Source organism: Notolepis coatsorum, assembly GCF_963971535.1.
Source record: "Notolepis coatsorum genome assembly, chromosome: 11".
Classification (NCBI taxonomy): Eukaryota; Metazoa; Chordata; class Actinopteri; order Aulopiformes; family Paralepididae; genus Notolepis; species Notolepis coatsorum.
In genome coordinates this window covers 53,682,622-53,696,169 of record NC_140175.1, presented here as the reverse complement: position 1 = coordinate 53,696,169, position 13,548 = coordinate 53,682,622, and the positions used below count along the sequence as shown (strand labels likewise).

At 50.0% G+C, this 13,548-nt stretch overlaps 1 protein-coding gene across 1 annotated transcript in view; it reads left to right on the top strand.

Moving 5' to 3' along the window:
- lrrc75bb (leucine rich repeat containing 75Bb) overlaps positions 1-12,208 on the top strand; it is a gene marked incomplete at both ends in the record, with an annotated part of 225,207 nt that extends 212,999 nt beyond the window's left edge. The window contains one exon of the mRNA XM_084325512.1: positions 11,590-12,208. Coding sequence (XP_084181638.1) covers positions 11,590-12,208 — 619 coding nt within the window. The remainder of the gene's footprint in view (positions 1-11,589) is intronic.
- Positions 12,209-13,548: the final 1,340 nt, after the last annotated feature.

Below are 13,548 nucleotides of genomic sequence, written 5' to 3'. Positions count from 1 at the left end.
TTCCTTGCTGTGCAGGCGCCCTGACCGACCTGTAGGAGTCGCTGTTTACAACGACCAGATTACCACCCACCGGCTTCCCTCCCGCTGACTCTGCCAATTGAGCCAGTATGACGGCCGGCCAAGCTGGAGGCAACGCTGACAGCCGGATTCGATACCAGTGTCTCTCGCGTTGGTGACGAGCGCTTAGTCCGCTGCGCCACCCAGCCACCCAGTATCCTAACTACTCTTATAAACTAATGTAATAACTGCTAATGACTGTAACAGCTCAGTTAGTACACAGTATAATCCGTTATAGCTGTATGTTTTAAGTAATACTGTATTGCACTTGCCTGGATCCAGACCATTGAATCCGCCCACATCCAGCCGACGGATACTTCTAATGGATGATGAAAATGTACCATGAGATATTGGCAATGCTCCCAAGCACTATGGCAAAGGCAGTTCTATTAACAATGTAGTTAATATCAAACTCTTGTTTTTTTTGCTGTTTTTCTAATATTCTGTAGGACGGAATGTAGCTGTGACACCGTGTTGCTAGGTTACGAGTTAATTTATATTGTATATGAATTGGTGCAATTCATCAATGAAATCCAACTGAAGCTAGTGAAGTGACTTTGGAAAGAGGGAGTGCTTAGGTCAGAGTCTGGGTGTGAGATCACGGAGAGACCAAGCCTCATCTCCATACAAAATAGCCCTTAACATCCGATGTGCAAATGATCTGCTCTGTATGAGAGGCACCAGGGTTTCTCCTGCTTATTAAACTCTAAAGCAGTCCTCCCCAAGTGCTTTAATTTCTGATCTCCCTGAGGAACATTTCAACCTGATATTGTATGTCTTTTCCTTGCATAAGGCTTCTAAATAGAGCTCCACAGTGTCCGCCCCCTCTCTGGTTCCCAGAGAATGTTCTGTCTGGTCGTTCCCTCCGGGACAGATTAGCCACAGTTGTTTTACCAGGCAACACAGAAACCTGCTGGTCTCCGAGATCAGAAGACAGTTGCTGATTTATTTTGTGCTTGTTAATCGATTAAGTTAAAGTTGAAATAAGCCTTGTTGCATAAGGCTCCTGTATGGATAGAAATTGCCTATTTTTTTGTTTATTGTTGAGCTGCCATTAGACCTTGTACACGCTTTGTAACATTTTGAGAATAATGTGTGTTACTTAAAACTATAAAAACAACACTTCCTAAGTTGCAACATTGTTGTCCTAATTTGCAACACTTCCTAAGTTTGTGTGTGTGTGTGTGTGTGTGTGTGTGTGTGTGTGTGTGTGTGTGTGTGTGTGTGTGTGTGTGTGTGTGTGTGTGTGTGTGTGTGTGTGTGTGTGTGTGTGTGTGTGTGTGTGTGTGTGTGTGTGTGTGTGTGTGTGTGTGTGTGTGTGTGTGTGTGTGTGTGTGTGTGTGTGTGTTCAGCAAACAGCAGTCTCTTATCACGTAGCCACATGCCTGATCTGATGTTTCTCAAGGAATCCATCAGGACCGGGGAAATCAGACGGGTCGAAAACACGGGGCGGTGACACTGCCTGCCTAATTGACTATGTTGCTATGGCAATGTGGTGAACATTCCAATAATGAGCGTGCCATGGTCTGTGTACCATGTGAAACTGTAGTCAAGGAAAAGCTATGAAAAACTAAACACAACAAACTATCAAAGAGTCCAAATGTACCCTGCATGACCCCCCCCCCCCCCCCCTCCACACACACACACACACACACACACACAATACTCCCACCTTAGGCTCTCTGGAAAGCAGTGGAACCACTGGAGGCTAGTCTCTCTATTGTCTTTATTTAGCATGTATCACATTTCCAAGGTGTCTGTGGGGTTGTGAGTCTGTATTGAACAGCCTCCACAGAGTCCTCATTCCCAGTCTCCTGCAGATCAATAAACACAGACTCATAAAGGAAACATGGTTTGTCTTCACTCACCCAGAAAAACTCACTGTCAACACGGAGCGGCTCGTTCCGGCCTCGTTATCATCTTGCTTCACAGATGTAACACAGAGCTTGTAAACAAGGCACCATAACACAGTGGTCCCTTCTGTTGCACCGCTGTTCCGCCTCCCAGTTCTGTATGAAAGGTACGAACAGGGAATGAGGGGCCATTGTTGTTCCGGCATTAAGCCACCAGCAGAGGTATCACATTGCCGGGATTGGGTAGCCATGGGACTGCCGTAGGGCTGCGCGATTAATCGTAAAAAGACCGCGATCTTGATTCATAGACCTATGCGATCTCATTTCTAAATGACGGCGATTCTGATGTATTTGCATTTGCGTCAAAATGGAGATCAATTGCATTAAAAACACTCGCTCCTTATTCTCTCTTCCTCACTCACACAGCGCTCACTGCCCTCCCCACAATGCCCCCCCCCCCTAGGCTACTCAGCTGAGTAAACAGCTAAAGAAAAAAGAAAGAAATTAGCGACACTGAAGAAAATCCCGGTGGTGAGGGAGAGTGATTGTGAGGTTTTGTTCCGCTGCTCACCTACTCGCTCTGTTCCTTTAAGCCTACTCGCTCTTTCCTTTAGTTTCTGCTAATCAATTCCCTGTCTCCTCACTTCACTAGCCCCCACCCTCGCGTTCGTTTGCTCTCAGCAGCCACACCCTTGGACTACCTGTCATTATGTGTTTGATTGGTCTGGTGCCGAACACACACTTTTAGTTCAAGTATCAATTACCTTCACGCACCTGAGGTTTATTCTAATTAGCACCCCTGTGGGCTTTAAGTACCTGGCTCTTCCCCTCTGTCCCTTGTCGGGTCGTGCCCGTATCATTCCGTATCATATCTCTATCACCAAGACTCCTTCGGGAGGTTCTCTGTCTGTTTTGCTGCTTTCATCTCCGGCGTGAGATGCACGATAGCTACAGGGCCTATGCTAGCTGTACCGCTACATTAACATAGAGGCTGCGCGTCTGCTTTGAATACGCGCCGGTACGGAGAGCGCATCTGCTGCGCGGAGGTCTGGAGTGGAGAGCGCGTCTGCGCGGAAGAGCGCGCCGGCTCGGAGAGACGCATCCTCCCGTAGAGTATTAGGAAGCGATGCGCGTCTGGAGTGAAGAGCGCGTCTGCTGCGCGGAGGTCTGGATGCGCATCTGCGCGGAAGAGCGCGCCGGCTCGGAGAGACGCATCCTCCCGTAGAGTATTAGGAAGCGATGCGCGTCTGGAGTGAAGAGCGCGTCTGCTGCGCGGAGGTCTGGATGCGCGTCTGGGCGTCTGCTGCGCGGAGGTCTGGATGCGCGCCTGGACGTCTGCTGCGCGGAGGTCTGAAGTGGAACACTGGAATACCTCCTGTGGAAGTCTTAGAGAGCGCAGTCCAGTGTCTCCTTTCAGGCAAACGGAGACAGGAGGCGAAGGCTAGAGTGCATCTCACGCCGGAGATGAAAGCAGCAAAACAGACAGAGAACCTCCCGAAGGAGTCTTGGTGATAGAGATATGATATGGAATGATACGGGCACGACCCGACAAGGGACAGAGGGGAAGAGCCAGGTACTTAAAGCCCACAGGGGTGCTAATTAGAATCAACCTCAGGTGCGTGAAGGTAATTGATACTTGAACTAAAAGTGTGTGTTCGGCACCAGACCAATCAAACACATAATGACAGGTAGTCCAAGGGTGTGGCTGCTGAGAGCAAACGAACGCGAGGGTGGGGGCTAGTGAAGTGAGGAGACAGGGAATTGATTAGCAGAAACTAAAGGAAAGAGCGAGTAGGCTTAAAGGAACAGAGCGAGTAGGTGAGCAGCGGAACAAAACCTCACAGTACCCCCCCCTCCACGGGAGCCACCCGGCGACCCTAAAATACAGACAGAGTGGCAGGGGAACAAAACAAGGCAACAAACAAAAAGTACTGGGCCAAGCCAGCAGGGGAAGCCACAACAAAAGTGGGGCTAGCAAAAGAACAGGGTAGCTGAGGGGTAACTAGGGTAGCTGAGGGGTAACCATGGTAGCTGAGGGGTAACCAGAGGAGCAGAGGGGTAACTAGAGGAGCTGAGGGGTAACAGCCAAGGGCACTGATAGCTACAGGGCCTATGCTAGCTGTACCGCTACATTAACATAGAGGCTGCGCTAGCTGCCGGAGCTAGGCTAGCATACAGGGCTGGAAACAGGGGCACTGGAGAGGGGAACAGGGAAGGGGCTAGCAGAGGGAAAGGGTAGCTGCCAGGGCACTGATAGCTACAGGGCCCATGCTAGCTGTACTGCTACATTAACATAGAGGCTGCGCTAGCTGCCGGAGCTAGGCTAGCATACAGGGCTGGAAACAGGGGCACTGGAGAGGGGAACAGGGAAGGGGCTAGCAGAGGGAAAGGGTAGCTGCCAGGGCACTGATAGCCACAGGGCCCATGCTAGCTGTACTGCTACATTAACATAGAGGCTGCGCTAGCTGCCGGAGCTAGGCTGGCAGACAGGGCTGGACCAGCATGAGAGAACAAGCTAGCTGGAAGGACAGTCCTAGCTGTGGGGAACTGACCTTGCTAGCTGAAGGGGCAGTCCTAGCAGAGGGAGCAAACTGACCTTGCTAGCTGAAGGGGCAGTCCTAGCAGTGGGAGAAAAACTGACACTGCTAGCTGAAAGGGCAGACCTAGCAGTGGGAAAACTGACCCTGCTAGCTGAAAGGGCAGTCCTAGCAGAGGGAGCAAACTGACCTTGCTAGCTGAAGGGGCAGTCCTAGCAGTGGGAGAAAAACTGACACTGCTAGCTGAAAGGGCAGTCCTAGCAGTGGGAAAACTGACCCTGCTAGCTGAAAGGGCAGTCCTAGCAGTGGGAAAACCGACCCTGCTAGCTGAAAGGGCAGTCCTAGCAGTGGGAAAAAACTGACCTTGCTAGCTGAAAGGGCAGTCCTAGCAGTGGGAGAAAAACTGACCCTGCTAGCTGAAAGGGCAGTCCTAGCAGTGGGAAAAACTGACCTTGCTAGCTGAAAGGGCAGTCCTAGCAGTGGGGAAACAACTGACCCTGCTAGCTGAAAGGGCAGTCCTAGCAGTGGGAAAACTGACCTTGCTAGCTGAAAGGGCAGTCCTAGCAGTGGGAAAACTGACCTTGCTAGCTGAAAGGGCAGTCCTAGCAGTGGGAAAGCTACACAAAAAGTGGAGGCCATGCAGAGGGACCGGGTTAGCTGCCTGGGCATGGCTAGCTACAGGGCCTATGCTAGCTGCAAGGGCTGCATTAACATAGAGGCTGTGCTAACAGCCGGGGCTAAGCTAGCAGACTGGGGCCATGCAGAGGGACTGGGTTAGCTGCCTGGGCATGGCTAGCTACAGGGCCCATGCCAGCAGCAAGGGCTGCATTAACATAGAGGCTGTGCTAGCAGCCGGGGCTAAGCTAGCAGACTGGGGCCATGCAGAGGGACTGGGTTAGCTGCCTGGGCATGGCTAGCTACAGGGCCTATGCCAGCAGCAAGGGCTGCATTAACATAGAGGCTGTGCTAGCAGCCGGGGCTAAGCTAGCAGACAGGGGCCCTGCTGAGGGACTGGGTTAGCTGCCTGGGCATGGCTAGCTACAGGGCCTATGCCAGCAGCAAGGGCTGCATTAACATAGAGGCTGTGCTAGCAGCCGGGGCAAAGCTAGCAGACAGGGGCCATGCTGGTAGTAGAGGCCTAACAAGCTGCAGGGGAGCCAACTGGGCTAACAGGGAAGCTAACAGGGCTAACAGGGGAGCTAACAGGGCTAACAGGGAAGCTAACAAGGGAACTAGAGGGAACAAGAAAAAAAGGCAAACTCAACCACACCGTCTGTGCTGGCTGGGGTCGTCGATTGGTTGGGTCGTACTGTTATGGTTTGTAACCGACCCCAATCGCACAACACAAGACAGGTATGAGAGTAAGCCAAGAACTGGGCATTTATTGAATAACAAAGAAAAACGGCACTGTCCCTTTAAGGGAGAACACAAATTACTGGATAACAAGAAGGGAAGGTACAGTGCCTTTAAGAGGCGAGCTGGCTAAGGGGAAGGCTAAGGGAAGGCTAACGGAACAGGGCCGGGGCAAGGGACAAGGCAGGAAACAGGGAGGACTAGGAGGACAGGACAGGGAGGACTAGAGAGGGGAGAACAGGGACAGAGGCCCGCGGAGGCGGGCTGGGGACAGGGAGGACTAGGAGGACTTGAGTGGGGAAAACAGGGACAGAGGCCCGCGGAGGCGGGCTGGGGAGAGGGAGGACTGGAAGGACTAGACAGGGAGGACTAGGAGGACTAGAGAAAAACAGGGTAAGGCCTTGGAAACAGGGCGAGGGCTGGAGCTGCATACTGGGACAGAGAAAACAGACAACGCCTGGGATACAAGCATTAATGAATGTTGCTGCTCTGCAGCTTCTCCCGGGATGGTTAGTCTGGGGAAGCAGGTGGGTACATCAGAGCCGCTCTGCAGACTTCTCTCGGCAGATCTCCGAGGTGGGTAAACGGGACCGAGAGGGAGAGAGGGAGTGGGTTAGCTCAGAGTACAATGGGGAAACAGAGCAGGTGACAGGAGAGGTGACTTGTCCCAAAAACAGAGTAATCCAAGTGACAGAATCTTCGGTGTATATACACACTGTGAGTAACGTCCCAAACACAAATCCAAGTGATAATATCTTCGGTGTGTAAACACACTGTGAGTAACGTCCCAAACACAAATCCAAGTGATAATATCTTCGGTGTGTATACACACAGTGAGCGATGTTAAGGCCAAATATTATCCTAATGAACAGTCCAAAAAGCTGACGCTGGGTGAGTGACAGTCTGACAAAAAGCTGGATCTCTTCAGTGTCCTTAAAACACACGAAAAACGAATAGGATAAAAGACAGTCATAAAAACTCACCCAGGCGCTGTGCGTAAAGAGAGTAGGATCAAAACGGGGCGAGCGCGTCGCCACGGGGAACCGGGTGTCCAAGCGGAGGTCTGAGTGGTGCGCGACTGCTTGGAGTACGCACCGGTACGGAGGGCGCATCTGGCGCGGAGGTCTGAGTGGTGCGCGACTGCTTGGAGTACGCGCCGGTACGGAGGACGCATCTGGAGTGCGTCTGCGCGGAAGAGCGCGCCAGGCTCGGAGGTCTGGATGGTGCGCGTCTGCTTTGAATACGCGCCGGTACGGAGAGCGCATCTGCTGCGCGGAGGTCTGGAGTGGAGAGCGCGTCTGCGCGGAAGAGCGCGCCGGCTCGGAGAGACGCATCCTCCCGTAGAGTATTAGGAAGCGATGCGCGTCTGGAGTGAAGAGCGCGTCTGCTGCGCGGAGGTCTGGATGCGCATCTGCGCGGAAGAGCGCGCCGGCTCGGAGAGACGCATCCTCCCGTAGAGTATTAGGAAGCGATGCGCGTCTGGAGTGAAGAGCGCGTCTGCTGCGCGGAGGTCTGGATGCGCGTCTGGGCGTCTGCTGCGCGGAGGTCTGGATGCGCGCCTGGACGTCTGCTGCGCGGAGGTCTGAAGTGGAACACTGAAATACCTCCCGTGGAAGTCTTAGAGAGCGCAGTCCAGTGTCTCCTTTCAGGCAAACGGAGACAGGAGGCGAAGGCTAGAGTGCATCTCACGCCGGAGATGAAAGCAGCAAAACAGACAGAGAACCTCCCGAAGGAGTCTTGGTGATAGAGATATGATACGGAATGATACGGGCACGACCCGACAAGGGACAGAGGGGAAGAGCCAGGTACTTAAAGCCCACAGGGGTGCTAATTAGAATAAACCTCAGGTGCGTAGGTCCACTCCACTGACACATGCCTTCTCTACTTGAACGACCACATCAAACAAGAGGTGGACGCGGGCAAATACTGCGGCATGGTCATGCTGGACCTACAAAAGGCCTTCGACACTGTCAATCACACCATTCTGATTGACAAGCTAAAAGCAATTGGTTTTGATAGTTTATCAGTGAGCTGGATACAATCCTACCTGGAGGGGAGGGAACAGATGGTGGAAGTAAACGGTACCCTATCCCCCCCCCTCACAGTGAGCTGTGGTGTTCCACAAGGAAGCATACTAGGACCGCTACTATTCCTAATTTATGCAAATGACATGTCGTCAGCTTGTGACTGCAACTTGTTCCTGTTTGCGGACGACTCAGCCCTGCTGGTCTCTGACAAGAACAAGTTACAGGTTGAAAAAGCCCTCAGCTCGGAACTAGGCAAAATCTGCATATGGCTCGCCGACAACAAACTATCATTACACATGGGCAAAACAGAGTCCATTCTCTTCGGTTCAAATAACAAACTCAGCAAGACCGACGGCTTCTCGGTTACAGTGGGTGACAATATTATCACAAGGAAAGATGAAATTACCTACCTGGGTTCCATCCTAGAGGCTAATCTTTCCTGTGACAAAATGGCATCCAATGTAATAAAAAAAGTCAACCAACGAACGCGATTCTTGTACCGGATCTCCTCTCTGGTAAACAAGAATACCCTGAAGACTCTAGCAGGAGCACTCATTCAAGGGTACTACGACTATGCTTGCACCTCATGGTACCAAAGCACCTCAAAGGCACTAAAAAACAAATTACAAACATCTCAAAACAAGCTAGTCAGACTACTACTTGACCTGACTCCTAGAACCCACCTCACCCCTGCCCACTTTGACAACCTAGGATGGCTTAGAGTAGACAACAGAGTACAGCAACTTGCAATGGGCCTGGTCTACAAGATACACTACGCGACCAAGGTACCCATGTACATGTCAAAATACTTCCCAAAGGTCAGTGAATACCACGATCACAACACCAGAGGGAGCTCCACAAATCATGTAAAACCCAGATTCGGCTCAAACAAGGGACTAAACACGTTTCGCAATTATGCCACATCAATGTGGAACGCCCTGCCTAAAGCTGTAAAGGAATGTGAATCACTACCCACCTTCAAAAACACTCTCAAAAAACACCTACGTGAGACTGCAATTCGAAACTGGCCCCTACAAATGTCCTAACCTAGTTGTACAGTAAATGACCAAGTAAGGCTTTGTCAACATTCCAATGTACAGTGTAAAATGTGTGTGTGTCCCCTACCCAACCCCCCCCACCTCCAATGTACAGCCCTCACCCAACCCCACCCCACCAACCTCCTCCAATGTACAGTTTCTACGCCAAATGTATATACACTCCTTTTCTGGACACTTTTGTATCACAAACAGTACTGTATTTGCAAATCTGATATGTCATAAATGTATAGATGTAGCAGTACTGTCTATCTGTATGTCATGTATGTCATATATGTTATGATGAATTGAAAATGGGGGACCCTGGTGGAAACAAGACGAAAGTCTTTCTCTGGTCTGCATCCCCTTAACAATTGTATGTATTGAGATGTACTGTACTGTACCCATTCTGCAATCTGTTAATACACTTTTCAATCAATTCAATCAATCAATTGATACTTGAACTAAAAGTGTGTGTTCGGCACCAGACCAATCAAACACATAATGACAGGTAGTCCAAGGGTGTGGCTGCTGAGAGCAAACGAACGCGAGGGTGGGGGCTAGTGAAGTGAGGAGACAGGGAATTGATTAGCAGAAACTAAAGGAAAGAGCGAGTAGGCTTAAAGGAACAGAGCGAGTAGGTGAGCAGCGGAACAAAACCTCACAGTACCCCCCCCTCCACGGGAGCCACCCGGCGACCCTAAAATACAGACAGAGTGGCAGGGGAACAAAACAAGGCAACAAACAAAAAGTACTGGGCCAAGCCAGCAGGGGAAGCCACAACAAAAGTGGGGCTAGCAAAAGAACAGGGTAGCTGAGGGGTAACTAGGGTAGCTGATGTATCCACTACTGTGCTTATACCGAAAAAAGGAGCATATTCCAGTGTATGGAACTTTTTCGGGTTTAATTAAACCCGACGATGATGTACAAGGAGGAGTCCTACAATGCTTTGGCACCATCGCAGCAACGCAAGGTAACACGACCAACCTCTACAACTACCTCAAACGTCACCATAAAGTCGAATATGATTTAGCAATGAAGGACAACCACATCACAAAATCCCAGCCGTCAGACCACACAAGCCTCAATAACGCAAACGTTATACAGTGCATCGTCAGATCCATCAAGTCAATCAACACCGTTCAAAACGAGGGGTTTAAGAAAATGATCAAGACGCTAGACAAGTGCTACATTTGAATACTTTTCAAATGTTGCATTGTCTGCTCTGTACAACACCCAGTGTCGAACGACAGTCGAGACAGAACTGCATGATGTGATGAGGTTTTATTTGTATTATTATTTATTCTAAAGCTGTAACTGAAGATTCGATTTCATGTTAAAACCATAATGAGGGCCATTTCTGTGGAGTGGCCAGTCCGGAAGCCAGACTGATTAGGGTCTAGGAGATCATTCTGTAAGAGATAAGCAGTAAGTTGGTTGGATACAGCACGTTCAAGTGTTTTAGAAAGGAAGGAGAGAAGAGAGACAGGACGATAGTTGCCTATGACGGTGGGGTTCAGGGTTGGTTTTTTTATGAGGGGCGTGACTCTGGCTTGTTTTAGGGAGGTGGGGACCACCCCCGAGTTGAGTGAGGAGTTGATGGTTGCAGTTAGGAATGGGACAATGTCTGGTGCTATGGTCTGGAGGAGTGGGGAGGGTAGCTGGTCCAGCTGGCATGTAGTCGGACGGTTCGACGTTACCAGTGTCAGGGTCTTGGCTTCTGTAATGGGAGAGAAAGATGACAGAGTGAAGGATGAGGTTCTCGATTCAGTGTTTGGAATGGGTGGGGGTTGGGAGAATGAGCTGCGGATGTTCTCCACTTTTTCCTCAAAGAAGATCGCAAAGTCTTCGGCAGAGAAAGATGAGGGAGGAGGGGGTGGGGGGGAGGGAGGACATGGTAGCATGCAGTTTGCGAAGATTCTTGGCAGAAGCCTCGATCCTATGGTGAAAGAAAGAAGCTTTGGCATTAGTAATGGTTTTGGAGAATGTTAACAAGAGGTTGTGATATGTGTCGATGTCAGCAGTGAGGCGTGACTTTCTATACTTCCTCTCAGCCGCTCTCAGGACCTTAGTTTAGTGGTTATTCCGTTCGTTACAAACAACTTAAGAGTCCCTATTATCTGCTCGTGACCCAAACACCCACAGCCCTCAGAGAAAAGCCAAAACAAACAAACTATTACTAGCTCTTATTCAAACTCGGCAAAAGTCTGAAAAGTAGTTGAACACAGGTTTCACTCTTTATGCGGTTACCCTCTAGTTTGGCAATTTCACACTAAGTCTAATGACAAACATTTTCACAGGTGGGGGGTCCATGGGGTTTTGTGTGCTCATGTCTGTGGTCCTTGATATGAACATTTGTTGACATCAGTTGACAGGGAAGCGTCTTTATTCAGATCCTGTTAGCTGCTACCAAGGTGGCCACTATTCTTCACATAAACACACAGATTGCTGACATAGTGTCTACAGTGTCTCTTGTAGCCCTGAGCCCTCTGTAACATTTGACCAGGGGAATGACAACAACACATCTATACTCTCGATAATAAACTTTTCTCTGATCTCCGTCAATAAAGGTTTTTTTACCTGATGATTTGGATTTTATATTGTTCTTTTTTCACGTTTGTTTCTATATGAAATAGACAATCCAATGTATAAACCAAATCCTACCATCCTACGTCCTACGATGTACATTGTTCCTAACCCCCCCGCCCTCTCTCTCTCTCCCTCCCAGTCTGAAGACCACTCTGAAGAAGAAGCTGTCCAGCGATGTGGTCAACCTGTCGGGGATACCCCTGTCAGGTCGTGACGTCCACCGTGTGGCCTACTACCTTCAGAGCACCAGCGAGATGGTGTCTGCCGTGGACCTCAGCTTCACAGAGCTGCAGGACGACAGCCTGCGTCTGCTGCTGCCTTTCCTGGGCTGCCTGCCTAAGCTGACCACGCTGGCGGTCAACGGCAACCGGCTGACGGTCGCCGTCCTCAAGGACCTGATGGAGGTGGTGAAGGACCCCGGGAAGTTCCCCTGCCTGGCCTGGGTCGACATGGGCAACAACGTGGACATCTTCACCGTCCCTCAGCCCCTCCTGGTGGCTCTGCGACGGCGCTTCGGCCTGCGCAGCAGCCTGCCCACCATCTACGAGTACAGCGAGTCCCAGGCCTTCAGCAGCAGCTACAACCTCACCCTGGAGACCTCTGTGGAGGAGCCCAGCCTGTACGAGGACGCAGAGAGGTGTGGGGAGGAGGAGAGGTGTGGGGAGGAGGAGGAGGAGGATAAGTTGGAGTTACAGGCGTGGGCATTTGGAGGGGAAGGCGTGTCCAAGAACGTGACGTTGCACTACTGTGAAAGATGAGTTCTCACCCCAGGGACCCACGGGTGGTCTGCTGGGAGACCTGCCCTCTTCTCTCTGTCCCTTCCCCCCTGTCCCCATGCCTCGCCTCCTGTGTCAGCATGTGTCACCCTGAAAACGCCTGGGGGACAGACAGTCCTTCATCTAAACACCCCAGGATAAATAACTCCTCTGTGTCCCTTTCTGTGTTGTGACTTCAGAGAGACCGTTGGGGAAAGCAGACGTCTACAGACTCCAGTGATCCAGTCACTGAACAGGTCAAACTACATTGTGGTGTAGATTCTACTGAAGTGGATCCACTTCTCTTCACCTGACATTTCTACTGTTAAACGTGCTTGTTTTTACTTTTTCATTTATGGTATATAAACATCCACTGAGCCCGTAGGAACTGGATGACACACTGGGACTTGGTTTTGAATAAGAGACCCTGCTGTGTTTTCCTTGGCAGGTGCAGCACCAATAGATGTATGGTTGGGAGGTACAGGATGCCATACTGTGAGGTATACAATTATCACACAAATGTATGTGTTTTTAATATAGTTTTAATATATGTTTTCTTTTCTTTTTTTTATACAACAAAATATAAAGATTATTATTGTAGTATTTTAAAGGTTTTGGAATGGAAGTTGGATCAGAATAGATTGTTTTTGAATGAAAGCTGCACTACGACAACTGTGTCACCAAAAATAGACCGACATCAATGGTATTGGAAAAAATCCATTACCATCAAATAATCATTATATGGTCCAAAATAAGAACGACATCATGATGTATTTTCTGTCATATCGTTCAGCCTTAGTGAGTAGTGTAGAATATGTGTTCCTGCACCATTGACACTCACAGACACACACACACACACACACACATTAACCGCCATTAACGGTTAGCACGTTAAATCACTCTGTATAGTGCTGGGGAGAAGACTGAAGGCCCCCGTGTCTAATGAAAGATGAATTAACAACTTGCTGTGGCACCGCCTAGTTGGCGCATTTGTCGCATGTACATTCTCATGGCAATGCGTGGTAGGTGCATTTGTCGCATGTACATTCTCTTGGCAATGCGTGGTAGGTGGGCGACAGCCCACACCTAGCAGAGGTGGGGTACCTTTGTGAACAGGCAAGGCTGGTGGAAACGGTCAAAGTTTCCATACCCATAGCAAAGTGGGGTGGGGATCAGACCGTCGGTTCCTAACTGGGTGGCTAATAACCAGTACGGGATCCTGATTAGATGATGGATCAGGGATCACTATCGACTGTGTCACCGGTCGGTCAGATCGCACAGGGCAGTAATACATGCATTATGTGATAAAAAGAATGACGCCCACTCTTTTCAGATACGTTCTA